Here is a 20,673-nt window from a genome sequence, read left to right as displayed (position 1 = left end):
TTTTCTCACATAATTTATCTTTACCCCTTCGTTGATCTTTAAAAGTTCCCCAATCTTCCAGCATGCCACTGGCTTTTACAATATGGTATGCCTTTGCTTTTGTCTTTACGTTATTTTTAATTTCCTTGTTTAAGCATGGATGCTTCTTTCCCCCTTACAATCTTTCTCTCTGGAAAATACTTTAGTTGGGAAAAATTGAACATCTCCTTAAACATCTGCCACACCTCATCGACATTGATAAGGGTTTGCATATAGCTAGAAAGTAAGAAAGAAAATGTAAATGGATATGAGACAGTCTGAAATGGGACATCAATAGTGTGTAACATAGAAAGCAGCATAAATGTGAAAAAGTCAAAGTGAAAATAGATTCTGGAAATTTTAATCATCAACTAGGAAAGCTGTGCATCATTTAACATTACCTTGAACTTCCGCATAGATTGGTAGAGTCTGCCCAGGTTTCCATAGTGCTTTGCTGTCTGCACATTGAACTCTCCAAAGGCTTTCTTGGCTAACTGGAGCGATGAAAGGTGTAAATCATGAGCTTCCTGAAGAAGTCGTTGCTCGGTTTCCTTGTTATGACAGTCAATAGCAATCTCCTCCAGTATAAGTGCTGTAAAGCAAACAAGTGACAAAATATGAAAACAGATTTCAAAAAGGACAGGACTAGCGATGGTAACCCTGTGAATTCATTAATCTAGTTGATTGAAAGTAGATGTTAACTAGATTTAATGCATTCATTGATTCTATAGGGATCAAGGGTCATCAGGGTATGGTGGGGTCAGGATATTGAAAATGATCAGCCATGATCAAAATGAATGCCAGAGAAGGCTCAAAGGGCCAAATGGCCTACTCCTGCTTCTACTTTTTAATGTTTCTAGAAGGTGACTTAAGAGCAGGTAGAGCTGGACAATAAACATCAGCCTTGCCAGCAATGCCCACATTCCATAAATGAATTTAAAAAAAAACACAAGATCAAACATCAAGTATACAGCATGGTTTCAATATTCAGATAGAAATTACGCTACAAAAATCTGTTTCTCTTCCTTATCTGACACCTATGTACCTGAAACACTCATCCATTCTTCAAAGAATATTCTGAATGTAGGATCAAATTTTTAATACTTAATGCATATCAACCATATCATGGTAAGAAATACAATATTCAGATGTGAACAGAAATACACGTGATTGATCCAGGAAGGAGAGAAACATGTTGCTTTTGCATTGTTAGTCACTATTTACTCATTTTAGCAATTGGAAAATGTTTGGAAAGCTCAGATGATCTCCCCAAATCATAGGCACTTGATGTACCGAACGTCACCACATTCACACTTAGTTACTTCTCTCATCTCCAAATAAAATATCAAACACAGAGAGCTAAAACTAAGAAAATTTAAGACACGTTGCACAATTAATCAGTATTTAGAGTAGAAGATTATAGTCTTCCAGACATCCCAGAGAAACCAATACTGAATCAAGGATGGGAACTCACCAAAATTAAAGCAAGCAAACAACAGTAAATAAAGAAAATGGCGTCTACAATTAACAATGGAATGACTGAACATCTTGAATTTTTCAGTTGATTATACTAGCCATATAATACTGCGGCTACAAGAACAGTAAGAAGTCTCACAACACCAGGTTTAAATCCGACCAGTTTATTTGATAGTAATCCTATAAGCTTTCGGAAACGGTGTTCCTTCGTCAGGCGTGTGGAAGGTTCTGATCAGAGAAAGGCATATCAAGACACACACAGTTTACAGAATACTGATTAGAACGCAAGTCTTTGCGGCTAACTTGCTATTCAAGTCTTAAAGATGCAGACAACGTGAGTGGAGACAGCATTAGCATTGGTTAAAAAGATGTGTATTGTCTCCAGATAGGACAGTAAGTGAGATTTTACAAACCCAGGCAAGTCATGGGGGTTACAGATAGTGTGACATGAATCCCAGATCCCGGTTGAGGCCGTCCTCATGTCAGAGGCTAGGAATCTTGTAGCAAGTAACTCACTTTATTACTCCACAAAGCTAGTGCACTATCTACAAGGCGCAAGTCAAGATTATGATGGAATACTCTCCACTTGCCTAGATGAGTGCAGCTCCAACAAAACTAAAAAGACTCAACACTATCTAGGAAAATACAGCCCATTTGATTGGTAACCCTTCCACAAACATTCCACTACTGACAAACAGTGACAGCAGTGTATTCCATCTACAATATGCACTGCAAGATTCCTTAGGCAGCACCTTCCAAACCCACAATTACTACCATTTAGGAGGACAGCAGATACTTGGGAACACCATCACTCGGAGGTTCCTCTCCATCACTCACCATCCTGACTTGGAAATACATTGTCATTCATTCCCTATCACTCAGCCAAAAATCCTATAACCCCCTCCCTAACAGCACTGTGGGTGTAGATACACCTCAGGAACTGCATCGGTTCACGTAGTCAGCTCACCAGCACCTTGTCCATGGCATTTAGGGATGGATAATAAATGCTGGCCTGGCCAGTGTTGCCCACGTCCCCTAAATGGAAAAAAGAAAAGCCGGCATGGAGGTTATGCCTGATGTACCTAATGGGATTTACTGAAGAATTAGTGAAGAGGTTAATTATTTTAAGAAGGCATTTGATTAAAAAAAAGTCTCTTATAAGACATTTAGCTAATGTTGAGGACAACAAAATGGAGACAAGCTATTAAACTAGACGGAAGCTAGCTCTCTGGTAGCAGACAGAGTAGAAATAATGGGCAGTACTCTAACTTGCAGGGTGTGACCAACAGATCTGAGTTGGGGCCTCAACTATTCATTATATTTATTAACGACAGATGATGGGATAGAAACTCAAAATATCTAAATTTACCAATGATGGGTAGCATTGTAAATAGTGTAGATGGAAGCATAAAATTACAAAAAGACATTGATAGATTAAGCGCATGGACCAAACAATACAGAGTACTTATGGCGAAAAGCTAAAAACAGTAAAAAGATTTGGGGCTTCAGGTACACTGATCATTAAAATGTTATGAACAGTAAGTGATCAAAAGGCTGTTGGAATTTTGGCCTATATATCTAAAGACCAAGGATACAAGGGCAGCAGTTATGCTTCAGCTATACAAAGCCCTGGTTTGACCACACTTGGGAGTACTGAGAGGAGTCTCATCATCACCAAAGTGATCAAGAATAGTATAACTGTAAAGAGCTTTGTTTACAGTCTTCAGTTAAACAAGTAATGCACCTTTACTTCCTGCATAGTTTCAACCTCTCGGTCTCTACCCTATAATTCTCACATTGATACCAGTAGATATGTGATCTTAAATATAAGCTCCCAAATTTATTTATTATTACGAATTTCTGCAGTGACATGTATTCCAAGATAAAGACCGCGATTCTCCCATCCCACTGCCAGGGGATAGTTGTGTCAGATGATTCGCAGTGTTCACGCCCCACTAGCACCTTCCAGTGCCCATTTCTGGCAGCCTCTGCTCTGTGCTGGAAATTGACATGGAGGCATAAAGACCATTAACATGGCCATTTTAATACAATTGGAATGTGATTAGCAGGCCTGGTACTGAAGTCTCCGGCCCACTAGTACTCCCCCCACCAGAGTGGTTCACTCCAGTGAGGATCACAGCAGCTCCCCACTTTCAGGAAGCTGGCAGCTTGACTCCACTGGAGTGAAGGGATGGCAATTCGGGTTGGGTGGTATCCCCCTGGGCAGTGGTACCCTGGCAGGCGATCTAGAGATCACAGCAGGCTGGGAGGTTGGTGTCGGGGCCAGGAATGGTCAGGGACAGAAAGCTGCCACTGCGAACGGTCACAGAGTAATCGGGAGGCCATCAGTGTGGAGCCGCTGTATATGCGCTGATCTCATAGGCCCTGCTCCCTGAAATTTAACGATATTCACACCAGCGGCCTCTGCAGTGTGGGAGATTCTTCTCTGAATACCCACTGAAAAAAAACCAGTGTGAATTACTCCAGTTTTCATGCAAATTTGACACTCAAGAGTTTTGTTGGGAGAATGCCACCCAAAATGTTTTGGCCCAATGGACTAAAAACGTTGAAAAAAATCAGCTGTAGTATTTTGCCATCATGCATTAATGCCAGAAAGTGTGGGTATGAGTTTAAACCCAAGATTCACACACCTCAAAAATCCAATCTTGCATACAAATGATGTGTTGAGACTGGGAATGCTCAGAAGAATAAACATTTAAAGACTGAACTGCTCTTTTGCACCACCAAGTTTATTTAAAGTTTAAGATTTAAAGTTTAATATACAAACCTTTAACTCTTTTAGAAGAAGCCAACAATAAGTGGTCTTCAGGGAGAATATGAGTGATGATGTCTATGGCACGCTCAGCATGGAATCTGCAAGGGAAAACATACATTTCTAATGCAGAATGTTGCTTCCATTAGGACTGCAGATCTTCAAACTCAGAAATCAAGGAGCTCCAAAGTTTAATTTCATTGTGCAATGGCAAAGAAAGAGGAAAGGTTCCCTCAATTCAATTCATGACAGATACTGATCCATAAGGAAATAAATAATCAAAGATATATAAAGCAAATTACTGCAAACGCTGGAATCTGAGAAAATGTCGGAAAATCTCAGGAGATCAGTCTTAATGAGATGTAGAGACGTCATCAGACTTGAAACGTTGATTCTATTCTCTCGCCACAGATGCTATAAGACTGGCTGCAATTTTCCAGCATGTTCTGTTTTTGTGTTGAATAAAATTATAGAATCTTGAAGCCAAAACTCTAATGCATGCATTACTTGTGACAGATTGATGTCCAATTTAAGATGTTCTGTTTTACACAACTGAAGACACATTTTGAAAGACACCTTTTCTTATATAACTTATAGTTAATTAAAAATGAAAATATGCAATAAGGATAATTTCTCATTTTGACTGACAAGCTTTTTTGAATTTGTTTTCAAAAGAACAGAAAACACTACTGGCATGGAACTAAATTTGGTAACTTACAGTGCATTGTCAAACTTCCCAGAACTGTACTGGTGTACGTAAGAAGAATATGCTAGGTCCTCATGAGCTGTTGCTACATGGATGTTCTTGCCTCCAAATACTGACTGCCGGATATCGAGAGCTGTCTAAGAAACAAAACATCATTCAAAGTTCAGGTGGTGTAAGAACCACCTATTTGTAACATCTTCTTCAGATAAAACTAGTTACAAACATTAAAAACATAAAAATAAACATCAATAACATAAAAATAAACATTTGTCCTCTGTCTGCCTATAAGTGGAATAATTTGCACAATTAAAACTTTTCTTTTTGAGGCCATGTTATTGCTCAACTGCAAGACCACAAATAGTGATGTTTAAATCAAGCTGCCATTTGCTCAAAATGAAATGACTCTTTGTAGGAACTGTCTCACACATACAGTTATTGAGCAAGTTTTATTTGTCAAGGAGTCATTTTTTCCTTTGTCAGAGTAGCATTGTTGCAGTACTCTCCTACATTTTTGACTTTTTATTGGCTAACAAATGCCTCGACTGGAGAATTATAAAAACGACACCAGTATGTACCTGGAGCCACATCAGGTCACCATCTGCAACAAGATAAAATGAATCAAATGCAATGCAGAGAAAAAATTAAAGCATTTTTGAAAGGATAAGAAATGCTGCCAAAGTGACCAACTGCCTTTTCCTCTCTGACCACTAAAAAATGTGTTGAAATATTCCAGTCCTGTTACATGAGGCATTTGGGAAGGGGAGAGGATTGTCAACAGGGAAAAAAGACACACTGTTCATTGGCATTCTTCCTTAAAAGTTTGATCTCACCTTCCAGGAAGGCAGTAATACTAGTAATAAGAACAATATGATATATCAGTAATGACAATTAACAACATAGAAAACAACCAAGACACTTCACACTGGCTGCTAGCCTTGGTCTGGGGCTAGAAATGGGCAATAGAATTTTGACTGACCTGACTTGTAATGGCGATAATAGGATGGCAGGTTAACCACAAGTTCATGGGAGCAATTAAGTGTGGAGATGATAAAAACACATACAAGATTTCCCAGACTGATGACTGGACATAGGCAACGGTAGGCAAAGTTCGAGGTCAAAAATTTATGAATGAAAATGATATGGGGGTTGCAAACTAAACTCATGATTGAAGAGGATGCTGAAGTTACATGTAGTAGTTTAATCTGAAAGAGCATATAGGGAGGAAGACCAAAGGTATGGTATTTAGAGTAGTGAGGGGAAAGTACAGCTCATTCAAAATTGCACTGGGGACAAACAGTCTAATAATATGCTTCCCATTTTAAAACATTAGAACATGCTTGAGAGATTAATTTGAAGTATACCTTAAACACTGAACTAAAACAATTTTTCAACATACCTGATAAATAGCCACTGATTGACAAATATTATCTACGTTCAACAAGTAAAATCCATAATCTAAGAGGGTATCAGAGTATTTGGGATGTTTAGGACCAAAATGTTCCCTGAAAAAACATGAAATTTCTGCAATAAATATTCAAATCATGTACTTCAAACAATTTTCTGTAACAATGCAAAATTTTAAATCCTCTCTTTAAACAAAGGGTGAATATTGTCAACATTACCTTGTTTAAAAACCCTCTGTTCCCCCCATAGAAAACATGGCATGCTAACTGTGGGTAAAATGGTTTATTGCACAGTGGCAGCAGCATGTGTCACCTCTAAGATGTACTGCAGGAACTTACCAAGGCTTCCAAACCTATAACCATTACCATCTAGAAGGACAAGGGCAGCAGACATGTGGGAACACTATCACTTGGAAGTTCTCCTCCAAGTCATTAATCATCCTGACTTTGAAACATATCAGCATTTCTTCACCGTCGCTCTTTTAAAATCCTGGAACTCTTTCTCAGCAGCACTATAAATGTACCTACAACACATGGACTTGCAGCAGTTCAAGATGGCAGTTCACCATCACCTTCAAGGGCATTTAAGGATGGTCAGTAAGTGCTGGCTAGCCCAGCTAGTGACGTCCACATCCCATGAATTTGTAAAAATTAAGACGTTAAATTATGTGTGAGTAACTTGTATATGGGAACTTACCGTGCTAAATACACTGCATGTTTTATTAACTGCTCTGCCTTCTTGAATTCTCGCTTCACTACACAAGCCTGGAAGAAAAATCAATTTCAAATCACTTAATCCTAATAAAATTAAATTTGAGTTAAGAGTGATTTGTTAGTGCAATTCAAGGATAAAATATAAATTCCCATTAAATTATACTGGGAATTAATTTACACTGTATTCTTAAAATTCATTCTCTGCAGATGAGTTTTTGAGTCAATTTCGTTTTGGCGATCTTACACATGACACATACAGGACAGGAGTAAACACTGAACTTTGTGAGGAAAACTATTTGTCACCTCAGATAAAATAAGTGGGAGACACGTTGTGGCACTAGACAAAGCATATATGGATATGGTCAATGTAACCTATTTCACTTTGGATATGCTAACTGTGACATAATTTACCACAATGAAATTTCTTCCTAAATCAAAGATAATTATACAGTGTCTATTAATACTAAAACCTTAAGTCAAAAGTATTATATTGCACAATTCAACTCTTCCTGGGATTTTCATGATATTGTTGACACTCCTTTGGTCTCAAGGAACTTATGGACCTGCATGTTTCATGGGCTAATTGTTTCTATCCATACTTTTTCCCTTTACTGTCAGTTACATGGAATTTGTAAATGAAAGAATTTTTAAAAAAATCAACAGTAATTACTTTTGCTAGGAATCTACGGCACTTCATGAAATATATGGCAAGTAGACAGATGCAGTAAACTAATCACAACTGACACTAACTGATCTGGGTATTATTAAACATATTAAGGAGATACCACCCTATTTGTAAAAGGAGGAGGAATGCAAGTATTTAAAATTTGAAGGCTCAACAAATTTTAAGAAATTACAACCTTCTCCACTTTTATCCCCCCAAAGCATATTAATTATAATTACTCATAAGAGCGAATTACTCACTTTTGAAGCTTGTCTCAGAACATCAACTGCTACTTTCACTGGCAAGCCAACTGTGATTTCCCTCATGGCTTCTACACACCACTTATAAGCCTACAAAATAAGTGCATACATTTAAAAAGGATATACTACAAATTAATTTTCTACTATACTGCAGGAAATACGTGCTTACTGCAACAACGTAGGAAGTTGTACATTACGGTTACGGTGCAATAATTATTCCAACTGCATTAAATGGATGATTCATGAGCAGTCATGTGCATTTTTGCTCTGTAAAACATTTGCCAAAATGAAGTTACTGGTTAAGTCCAAGATTTTGGCTACCCTAAACATTTAAAGCTCTCAAACTGGTCAACACTTCCAGCACTCTGGTGAAATCTAAATAGTAATCATACTGGTCAAAAATTGTACCAAGTCTTGATAAAGAGGTGACGCTGCTCTTTAATATTTAAGCATATATAAACAATTCTTTGATCTTCCAGGAAGTTGGCACAATACTTCACAAACAAAATCTACATCAGTTAGAAGATGCTAATCACAGTTGTCTGCTCATGCATCATTTAAAACCAGTCCAAAAATAAATCTTCTATGAAAATAAACTTAATTCAAAGACAATGCAACATTCAGGGGGTGTGTCGACACACTTAACATTAGATGAGGTATAAACTTGTAGTCACATTTCAATGATGTTGGGATGTTCCAAATAGATTAAACATACATAAATTTAAATTATTCTTTTTTTCCTTTGTGTATGCACACTTGTACCTTGATAACTTGCACACTTGTTATAGGTTCAACTCCCTGGAATAGAACTTGTAGTTTTCTATAACCGTTAAACAAAATTTGGAAATCTGCTTATTGGTACTATTACTTATGACGCTATGATGAAAGATACTTTAAATGTACAATTGTGATTGTATAGATTTGACTAGGATGCTGAAAACAAGCACCAATTATGACAAATTCAGACTTGTCTGATTCTGGAGGGGTAACTGGGCACCACAAGTACCAGCATGCTTAGGAGTTTGCATAGTTGAGTGTTTGCCCTTCGGCTGAAAGGCCAGTGGCCCTGCTTGATGAGAAAAGGGGCCACATCTTGATCATGTGACTCAGGAAGAGGACAATATAATCAACGAGTCCCAGAAACGACGCACGGAGAGATCTCCATTAAGGGAAGGAACCGGGGAGGAGATCACTGGTACGAGCCACTCGTAGTGGAACGAGGCTCCAAGTAGTAAAAGTGCTGCAGCCGACAGGATTTAAGTAATGAGGATGCAGCACAGGCTCTAAACATTTGAAAGGGCAGAAAGTTGGGGATTCCATGCTACAGGCCGTTGATAAAGTAGTGCAGCAATAGTGTTCAGCTCAACATGGTTGAGGGCTGATATTAAAATTAATTTATTAGTCACAAGTAGGCTTACATTAACACTGCAATAAAGTTACTGTGAAAATTCCCTAGTCGCCACACTCTGATGCCTGCTTGGGTACACTGAGGGAGAATTTAGCATGGTCAATGTACCTAACCAGTACAAGTTGGTTAGCGAGACTGAAATTCTGCGAGGTGTGCAGTCATTGAGGCTGTCCAAGTTGGAGTGACTTTTGGAGAGAATTCCGAGGCCGGATCTTCAAAGGTGAAGACCTGAGAGCAGTAGAGATTCAACAACATCGGGTCACTTTGTCTACAGACTAAGTTACCCCAGTCTGGGTGAGTTGTTGAGCAGTCCATGGAATGTGTTATGGTCACATTTGCTAGTTACAGTGTAGTGTGGTTGCCTATTAATTCACATGAACCTCATGTTAGAGTAGAAGATAGACATTGCAAATTGTCTTATCTTTTTGACCTTGTATAGTAAAGCTTATTTTGTTTTCAATAAGGGTAGAATCTTGTGACTTTGCTCCCTAATCAGGTGCCTTGAATTTCAAACTTTGGGTACTTTAAACAAAAGATTTACTGGTCACTAACCAGATCATACCAAAATTTGAGGGTCAGATCCAGGATCGTAGCACAATGAACGTCATATCTGCATTCATTTTCTCTCCGCCCTGAACATAATGACTTATATTGTGTCACAGGAACCTGGAATCCTCACGTGATGTGTTCAAGAGGGCTTTTTGTTTTGTGATCTGGACAATGAGATATTCAAAGAGAAACAGCACAGTTGAACTTAATGCTGTCCTAACACAGAGCAACAGATGAAACATTTGAATCTCTATCACTCTCAGGTCTTCACCTCTGAGAATTCGGCCTGGGAATTCTCTCCAAAAGTCACTCCAACTTGGACAGCCTCAATGACTGCACACCTCTATGATTCTCACCCAAGAATCATAGAATCCTTACAGTGCAGAAAGAGGGCCTTTGGCTCAAATGAATCTGCACAAATTCTCTGACAGAGCACTTCTTATTCAGGCTCTATCCCCCTAACCCTGCGTATTTACCCCATTAATTTCCTCAACCTACACATCCTGGTATACTAAAAGGCAAGTTAGCATGGCCAATCCACCTATCCTATACATTTCTGGATTGTGGGAGGAAACCAGAGCTCCCAGAGGAGATGCACGCAGACAAGGAGAAGATGGAAACTCCACACAGGATTATTGCCAAAGGCTGGAATCAAACCACTTTAAGAATTAACATGAAATTTCTGTTAATTTTGTCTTGTTATTCCAGAATGCTGGGGTGAATTTTACTATATAGGCTAAAGTCAACTACTGCAGAGTTAACCGAATACAGTATTGTACAGCATGTTAAGAACGTAAATGCCAAGAATGCTTTCGTCTTCATCTCCATTGCACACAACTTACCTCATCATAATGACTTTTGGCGAAAAGTAATGCACAGAGCTCTCCAAAGAGTGCTGCTCTATTTGCCTGGTGACCATGTTTTGCCAGTTTATCAATATAGGTTTGAGCCAGTTTGTAGGTTTCTTCTCCCAAGTGGTACTTACAGTTGCCATTGCGCACGTGGAGTAACCTTGAAAACAAATTAACGGGAATCAAAGTATAACAATGCCTGAACGACATAATTCAAAACCAAAACTTCTTTTCTGTAGCAAACATTTTCACCGAAGAAGATTTTTTGTTATGATTATGGCCTGGAATTTCCTTGTACTTTTCATGTAATAATGATGCAAATGCTGTCTTACGTTGAAAATTGCAAGGAAATGGATATATATGACTCAACAGAACTTTGATTTAGTCAAGATTAAAAAATTCCGAATTTAAGAAAGCAGACGACACTTTCTTTGGTCCCTGATTGTTTATGTTGAATCTACGCCAATTTATGTGCCAACAAAATCTAACGAGATTGTCAGGAAATCCTCAACGTAATTTACCATTGGCTATTTCAGCACAGAAATCAATCCCAGATGAATCAACTAAATTCTGGTTTAGTATTACTGTTGCAAAATTTGGGAATTTGTACCAGAGAATCCCTACAATGCAGAAGGGGCCCATTCTGCACTGACTCTCCAAAAGATTTTCTTACCCAGGCCCACTCCTCATAATCCTGTGTACTTACCATGGCTAATTCACTTAACCTGCACATCTTTGGACACTGGGGGGGCAATTTAACATGGCCAGTCTATTCACCTAACCTGCACATTTTGTACTGTGGGAGGAAACCAGAGCATCCTGAGGAAACCCACATAGACACAAAGAGAATGTGCAAACTCCAGTCACCAAGGCTGGAATCAATCCCAGACCCTGGCACTTCAGGCAGCAGTGCTAACCACAATGTATAATCTTGGGTTCCAGTGTCTTTTGCTCTCTGCAAACCCTAGCGATCTGAAGTCCTTCCCCTCACTTCACTGCCTAATACTGTGCTTGAGGTCAATGAGTACAGAATCCATATTGCATGTACCACCTGCTGTAATACTGCAGTGTATTTGCCAATCTTTATGGAAAACAGACTGAAAAGCACTTCGGTCAACATAGCCACAATTGCAAATCAGTTTATTTTTCTTAAATAAACAGTACACGATTTACGTTCTACTGTTGCATGTTCCCCAAGGAAGAAATTGTTGAAACTACTGACTCGGAACATGAAAGCTTATTTTAAAGATGCTGGCCATTTTTGTCTCCCATATCAGGCTGCTCACTGTAACTCTACCATGGTGATGGGAGAAGAGGAAAAATAAAAGGAATGAGAAAAGATAACAAATGTATCTCTGATCACTTAAGTTGATGTGGTCATGTGCGAGGCATGCTAAGGCATCAGTCACAGATGGTGCCAAATTGCATCATTCATAGAACCATGAGAATTCCACATGCTTTAAATTTATCAATTAAGCTGGTGGGCAGGGGAGGGGGAACACGTATCAACTTCAGAAAGAGAACTTCGCTGAAAGACCACAATGCTCACTGCTTCTCCACTTCTAGTCCATAAGCTTCTGCAACCAAAAGCCTGGGACATTTCAGACCTGGACTGACTTTCCCAGGCACAAACTTTAAAATTAAGGTTAGTAAATTAAAAAAAAGTCAACAATATATAAATTACCAAACAGAATTAGTAAAAACAAGCAACCAAGACTGTCAATGGAAATCTATAAAATAATGAGCGAGAGACTGCAAAACATAGAATTTACTTTCAAGGTCTTATTATCTTCTATATTAAAATTAGATGACGTATTGCAAGTGTCCTTTCAAAATAGTACACGCTGCACAAATACTGATATACATATTGGCAAGAGTTTTCACCCTTGGCAGTTATCTGCAACAATCATGGAAGAGGCCATTCGGCCCATCAAATCTGCAGACTACAGTCCCACCCGTCGCCCCTCAGATTTACTCTGCTAATCCCCCTGACACTGGGGTCAATTTAGAATGGCCAATCAATCTAACCCACACATCTTTGGACTGTGGGAGGAAACTGGAGCACCTGGAGGAAAACCACACAGACACGGGGAGAATATGCAAACTACACACAGGTAGAGACCCAAGGCCAGAATTGAACCTGGGTCCCTGGTGCTGTGAAGCAGCTGTGCTAATCACTGTGCCACCATGCCATCCCAAATGCGGCGACTGTGGTTGCGGCTTTCCTCCAACGTTCGTATGTCACAGCAACAAGTAATTTTTACAGGCAGACTGAACTGCTAATGAATTAAAACCTACACTCTTATGCTGTGGCAACAATTAGTCCTCAACTACCGTATATTGCACCAGAAATCAAAATCTCTTCCGCTGTAAAATTTTTTTCAGGCTGAAACTAACTGATACCACAAACAAGACAATGGTACAATATTTAAAAATCATCGTGCATGAGGTTGGACTAGCCTGCATATAATGCATTTCTTAATGTATCATTATACAATAAAGCACCTGGGTAAACATCTTTCACAAACTTTGAATGTGATACTGCCACTGTTGCTTGAAGCTATTCCCGTGAGGAGATCTGCTGTTCAAGTCAACTTGTCTTTGCCCTCTCGAAGGGATCTCTGCAACTTTTTGGCTCCAATCAAATGGTTGAAATTGTGACATTTGGTTTAGATATCATAGAACATAGAACACTACAGCACAAACAGGCCCTTCGGCCCACGAGTTGCGCCGATCACATCAACACCTACCTATAACCCCCAATCCCATAAAACCCCATATACTCATCCAGAAGTCTTTTAAAAGCGAGTTCGCCTCCACCACCACTGATGGCAGCCGATTCCATTCACTCACCACCCTGAGTGAAAAACTTACCCCTAACATCACTTCTGTACTTTCCTCCCCGCACCTTAAACCTGTGTCCTCTCGTAGCGACCATTTCAACCCGGGGAAATAGCCTCTGAGAATCCACCCTATCTATTCCTCTCAACATTTTATAAACCTCTATCAGGTCGCCTCTCAACCTACGTCTCTCCAGGGAAAAGAGACCCAGTTCCCTCAACCTAACTTCATAAGGCATGCCTCCCAGTCCAGGCAACATCCTTGTAAATCTCCTCTGTACCCTTTCAATAGCTTCTACGTCTTTCCTATAGTGAGGCGACCAGAACTGCGCACAGTACTCCAAATGAGGCCTGACAAGGGTCTTATAAAGTTGCAGCATTACCTCCCGACTCCTAAACTCAATCCCTCGATTTATGAAGGCCAGTACACCATACGCCTTCTTGACCACCTCTTCCACCTGCGAGGCCGATTTAAGAGTCCTGTGGACCCGGACCCCAAGATCCTTCTGCTCCTCAACACTACCAAGACTCCTGCCCTTGATAGTGTACTCGTTCATCCCGTTGGTTCTGCCAAAATGGACGACTACGCATTTATCCGCGTTGAAGTCCATCTGCCACTTCTCCGCCCAGTCCTGCATCCTATTTATGTCCTGCTGCAACTTTTGCCATCCTTCCAGACCATCCACAACACCACCAACCTTCGTGTCATCAGCGAACTTACTTACCCATCCTTCCACTTCCTCATCCAGGTCATTTATGAAAATGACAAACAGCAAGGGTCCTAGAACAGATCCCTGGGGCACTCCACTGGTGACTGACCTCCATTCAGAAAAAGACCCATCCATAACCACTCTCTGCCTTCTGCAGGCAAGCCAGTTCTTGATCCACAAGGCCAAAGCCCCTTGGATCCCATGCCCTCTCACCTTCTCAAGAAGTCTTGCATGGGGGACCTTATCAAACGCCTTGCTGAAGTCCATGTACACCACGTCCACGGCACTTCCTTCGTCAATGTGTTCAGTCACATTATCGAAGAACTCAACTAGGCTCGTAAGGCACAACCTGCCCTTGACAAAACCATGCTGACTATTCCTGATCATGTCAAACCTCTCCAAATGGTCATAAATCTTGTCCCTCAGAAGCCTTTCCATCAGCTTACCAACCACTGAGGTCAGACTCACCGGTCGGTAATTTCCCGGGCTATCTCTGTTCCCTTTCTTGAAAATAGGGACTACATCTGCAATCCTCCAATCTTCCGGAACCTCTCCCGTCTCCATTGACGACGCAAAGATCATCGCCAGCGGCTCTGCAATCACTTCCCTCGCCTCCCACAGTATCCTGGGGTATATCCCATCTGGTCCCGGCGACTTATCAATCTTGACAGAATTCAAAAGTTCTAACACATCCTCCACCTTAATATCCACAAACGCAATCTTTTCCATCTGCTGCAAATCCGTAGCAAAATCTCCCAGATCAGCTTCCACCGTGAATACTGAGGCAAAGTACTCATTAAGCACCTCTGCCATTTCTTCTGGTTCCACACAGACCTTACCCCCTTCACCTTTTATAGGTCCTATCCCTTCTCTTCTCATCCTTTTACCTTTCACATATTTATAAAAGGCCTTGGGATTCTCCTTAATCTTACCTGCCAAGGTCTCCTAATTTCCCTTTTAAGCTCCTTTCTACAGTCCTTATACTCCTCAAGATCCTTAACCTCTCCTAGTTCCCTGAACTTTCACTTTCTTAAAAAACCTTTTTGCAATTTCAAACAATTTGCCAAGGACTTAAATGTTCTATTGCTACTTTATCGATATTTGGAGCTTTTCCTGTACTCAGTTTCAAAGCATTTTTTTACCTCTGGTATCATAATGCTTGGTCCATCACTTGTTGCTATTTCGTGAGGACTTATTCAATCACTGTGATAGCAATGTTTTTTCATGTTCAAGACGCAAGCACATCTCCAATAACCAGGTCAATAGATGCTTTATCTAAATATGATGCTCTTCTGCTAAAATTTTGAACATCTCAAAACGATAGAAAAAAAACTGTAAATATTGACCCGGTTTGTGCTAAGTTTTCATTAGTTTTGTCGGAACTAACACAATTGGAAATCCAAAACAGCATGATGCCCTCTACAGGAAATCTGAGATTTGTGCAAACAGGGCAAAAACAGTGTACCTTTCTAACCAGACTGAAGAATTCCTACTGAGACATGTAGAGTCTGAAGAAAGTGTGAGCTAAACATTTAATTCAATGCTAAGCCACGTAATGTAGGGGAAAGTAATGTGGGACTGAGACAGAGAGAGAGAGAGAAGAAATGAAGATTTAAATCTTTGAAAAAATTGCCAAGATTTAAAATTTTAAGGAATGAGATGCCATACTTGTAAAAGAAATCATTAGCACGAGGCAGGTTATTTGGCAGTAACTGAGACCATCGTTAAACATTCAATTACATTTTAAATGGACAAGACCTAACATTTTCTAAGTATCTATCATGTCAGCAGCTCAACCTCAAGTTCTTACATATAGTTAAAGTAAAGTAAAGCCTAGTTTTTCCAAAGAGAACTGCTATAGCAAAGTTTATAGAGCAGCAGGAAAACCCAGGCAGCAACTTTCTAATTTTCATATTTCAATGTATATGCCAATATGCATAAATAATATACCCATTTGATTGGCATCACATCCACAGACATCCACTCCCTCCACCACTGACACTCATAGCAGCAGTATGTACTATGAGATACACTGCAGCAATTCATCAATTCATCTTTAGACAGCACCTTCCAAACTTACAGTCACTTCCATCTAGAAGGACAAGGGCAGCAGGTACATCGGAATATCATCACCTGCAAGTTCTCCAAGTCACTCACCATCCTGATTTGGAAATACATTGTCACAGTTGCTAGGTCAAAATCCTAAATTCCTTCTCTAACAGCATTGTGGGTCAACCCACAGCATGTCAACTGCAGTGTTTCAAGAAGGCAGCTCACCACCACCACGTCAAGGGCAACCAGGGATGGGCAATAAATGCTGGCCAGCCAGTGACGCCCATGTCCCATGAATGTATAACAAAAAAAAATCCGCAGTCACTGGGAATGGCTCTCTGATTTAGAATCCATACAGTGCAGAAAGCCATTCAGCCTGCTGAGTCTGCACAAAGTATCCTATCCAAGCTGTCTTCCCTGCCCTCTCCCCATAACCCTGTACATTAACCGTAGCTAATCCCCCTAACTTATACATCTTGGGACACGAAGGGGCAATTTAGCATGATCAATCTTTGGAAGATGTGAGGAAACCAGAGCACCTGTCACACACGGCCACAACTGAATCTGCATCCCTAGTGAAGTGAAGTATCACTGATAACCATAGTGCCATCACGTCACCCTGTGTAGATTTACTCTTTCAGTGATTGCATTGGTGTTATTTTTACTATAAAATCTGGACCACCGTCTGCAAATTTTGCGTGTTCGACTCATTGCTTCATAGACAGTAACAGATAACAGGTCAGGTTATTTACAAATATCAAATTACTTATATTGTGGTGTTTCTGTAATTCTACAGTGATACTAAAATTTAGAACAATCTTAGAGGTAAAGGTTTAAATTTTCAGGTTAGGAATACTGGCTGCGATTCCCCCAAAAGTGCTGAATTCGCGGGAAAACTGTTCTAAATCCCAACTGTTTTGTCAGTTCAGCTTCTCATCCAAATCTCCCCATTTTGTGCACTGCAGAGATCCCAGTCGCAAATATCATTAAAAACCCAGGGGGCGGGGCCTATTCACACCAGAGTATGACATTTCTGGAACTCCGTGCATGCGCAGTGGCCCCGATCTGTTAGTCTCCCCGTTTGCTGGCCAGCCCAGAACCCCTCCAGCACCAGCACACGCCGCCACCCCCCCCCCCCCCCAAAAACCCAATCACTGGCCTCATAGGGCCAACCCTGACCACCCCCCCTGCCCCGGAGTGCTCTAACATCCAGGCCCAGCACCCCGAACGTGGAGAGTTACTCTAAACTCCGCCGAAATGAAGTACTCCTGGCATGGCAGGAGATTCAATCAGGACTGAGAAGTTCCCATTAAATATGTTTTCAATCTAATTAAAATACATTTAAAACAGATTCAAAATGACTTGTCTGTCTTCCTGCCGGTTTCCAGCATGGTATGAGCGGTGACAGTTCTCCGGCTTTGGGAGATGCGCACGCATTCCCAGCACATGCGCAAATCTCGGAACAAGGCCAGCGACGCACATTTCCCACTGCGATCTGCCAAAACATTTGCGGGTCGCGATGGCAGAATTGCAACCACTATTTCTCCTTCCAAAGTGAATCGTAGCAATTTGGTGCAACACTTCAAAAAATGCTTTTTGAACTTCAGTGCCCAGAATACTGGGATGCAGAGTGAAACAGGACTCACACAGATGGGGACATTAGTCACAGTGCTCACTTTCTGATCCAAAGTTCATGTTATAAGGAGGAGGGAGAAGTGGCAGAAAATTAGAGGAGTTATACTGGGTCAGGTTGACCATGCTGGTAAGGAACATGGGAGGGAAAAAACAAAGCTATCTACCCAAGGTTAAAGGGTCAGAAAGAAAATGAAACAGTGTGTCCTTTTCAATTACAATATCCCCAGCAAATAGTCTACTGGATGACCTTCATCATAAGAATTCAGACTTCAGTATTGGATGGGCGGCGTGACAGCAAAGTGGTTAGCACTGCTGCCTCACAGCGGCAAGGACCCCAGTTCGAGTCACTGTCTGTGCAGAGTCTGCATCTTCTCCTCTGTTTGCATGGGTTTTCTCTGGGTGCTCCGGTTTCCTCCCACAGTCCAAAAGATGCGCTGGTTAGGTGCAATGGCCATGCTAAATTCTCCCTAGTATACCAGAACAGGTGCCAGAGTGTGGTGACTAGAGGATTTTCACACTAACTTTCATTGCAGTGTTAATGTAAGCCTTCTTTCTTAAACTTTAAACTGGATTTCATAGTGTTAACCCTTTCAGAGGTAATGTTCTCCCAAATCAGAAGATTGTATATTCAAAACCCACTCTACAGGCTTGAGCGTATAACCCTAGTTGACATATTAATGCAGTACTGAAGAAGTGTTGCATTGTTGGAAGTGCCAACTTTCAGATGATAAATTAAGTAAGAGGTCTCACAACACCAGGTTAAAGTCCAACAGGTTTACTTAGTAGCAAAAACCACGAGCTTTTGGAGTGTTGCTCCTTCATCAGGTGAAGGTGTTAACCTGGTGTTGTGAGACTTCTTACTGTGTTTTCCCCAGTCCAACGCTGGCATCTCCATATCATGATAAATTAAACCAAAGGATCCCATGGTACAACTTATAAGAAAAGTGAAGTTTCCTAGGTATCTTGGCTTATGTTTATCAGTCAACTAGCAACACAAACAGACTATCTGGTCACTTGCCATTATTTGAGACTAAGACTACTCAGGGCAAAATGCTGCCATATTTAGCTACATTACAATAGTGATTACACTTCAGATCATTTCAAATAATTTCACAGCTAATTCAGTATTTTTGAAGTTGTGAAAGGTATGATATTGATATTCATTTTAGTTATTACACACCTGACACAGCATTCAACTGCACGAAACCAGTGAAGCACTTCATCATGTAGCGAGCACAGCTGCAGACAAGAAAGGAACACCTTCTCAGCATCACTATACCAGCCTGCGTCAGAAAGAAACCCACCTGCAAAAAGGGACAGAAAAAAATAAAGAATTGTTAAGAATGATTTTAATTTACAACAGAGTACACCTCTTTGATTCATGAATGGAAAGTTGGACTGCTTTTAAACGTATCTTACACGGAGACATATCTTCATGTTGTATTCAAATAATTTAAGCTCAGCTGACTTCCGTGTGACTAACAAGAGCTACTTCTGAAACAGCCACAAAAACCTGTTCAAAAAGAGTTGACATGACTTGTCTTGCATATGAAGAATTCTACTCAATTATTTAGCATTTAATTCTGCAACATAGAAAATAATTGGTTTTGAGAAGCAGGACCAGATTTAAAATAAAGAGCGGTTGGGTCAGTGTGCTGGAATACTCCTTTGAGCCAGTAACGATGTTAAGAGCTCTAACTGAAATTAGGTACAGTCAAACCAATTTCTGGTGAACAGAAGCACAAAAATCATACAAGCATTGATCTGAAAAGCTTAAGTTTACAGAAGTGCTTAAGAACCATTAGTCTCTAGAGATTCAAATTAGGCAGCATGTTATTTCTTCCTATATGAATTTGTACCTACAGCTCCATTTTGTTTTCAATATTACTAACAAGAAGATTACAGAGGATTGCTGTCCAAGTCTCACCCACTTGTACACATCAATTAAAAATTACAATTCACAATGACCAAAGAATAATAATTTTTTAGGAATATCGAAAATGAGTTTTTTTTGTATAAACCTCAAAGACAGGAAGGCACCAACATTCAAGTTTTTCTAAGGTAATTTCAACAACATAGATGTTGCTTACTATATGTTCCCTGATCTCCATACCAAGAAAAGTGTAGCAAAAGGTCCAACAATGACACAGCTGAAATGAAAGCTGGTTAATGGGAAAAGATTTGGGAAAACAGAAGTAAGAATAGATCCGTATAATTTCATAGAATCTCCATGGTGCAGAAAGAGGCCATTCAGACATTGGAGCGTGCACCCACAACAATCCCATCCAGGCTCTATCCCCGTAACCCCATGTATTTAGCCTGCTAATCCCGCTGACACTAAGGGGCAATTTAACATGGCCAATCAACCTAACCTGCACAACTTTGGACTACGGGAAGAAACCAGAGCACCAAGAGGAAACCCACATGGGCACAGGGAGAATGTGCAAATTCCACACAGACAATGATCCAAGGCTGGAATTGAACCCCAGGTCCTTGGCACTGTAAGGCCGCATTGCTATCCACTGAATTTTTGGATCAAGTTCTACGTAGTAACATCCTTGAACTCCGAAAGCAATCATCAAAGCAAAATGATTCAAGAAACTGCAGTTAGCTT

General features: G+C 40.3%; 1 protein-coding gene across 1 annotated transcript in view; it reads right to left on the bottom strand.

Annotated features, from left to right (window-relative positions):
* appbp2 (amyloid beta precursor protein (cytoplasmic tail) binding protein 2) overlaps nt 1–20,673 on the bottom strand; it is a 92,299-nt gene that overhangs the window by 11,804 nt on the left and 59,822 nt on the right. Inside the window, exons 4-11 of the mRNA XM_080210490.1 lie at nt 19,240–19,363; nt 10,814–10,982; nt 8,015–8,104; nt 7,074–7,141; nt 6,370–6,475; nt 4,986–5,110; nt 4,283–4,368; nt 420–610 (exon numbers count right to left, since the gene is read on the bottom strand). Coding sequence (XP_080066616.1) covers nt 420–610; nt 4,283–4,368; nt 4,986–5,110; nt 6,370–6,475; nt 7,074–7,141; nt 8,015–8,104; nt 10,814–10,982; nt 19,240–19,363 — 959 coding nt within the window. The remainder of the gene's footprint in view (nt 1–419; nt 611–4,282; nt 4,369–4,985; nt 5,111–6,369; nt 6,476–7,073; nt 7,142–8,014; nt 8,105–10,813; nt 10,983–19,239; nt 19,364–20,673) is intronic.

Source organism: Carcharhinus amblyrhynchos, chromosome 23 (genome assembly GCF_965287045.1).
Source record: "Carcharhinus amblyrhynchos chromosome 23, sCarAmb.v2.hapA, whole genome shotgun sequence".
NCBI lineage: Eukaryota > Metazoa > Chordata > Chondrichthyes > Carcharhiniformes > Carcharhinidae > Carcharhinus > Carcharhinus amblyrhynchos.
The sequence above is the reverse complement of the archived record's forward strand: the minus strand, read 5'-3'. Positions and strand labels throughout refer to the sequence as shown.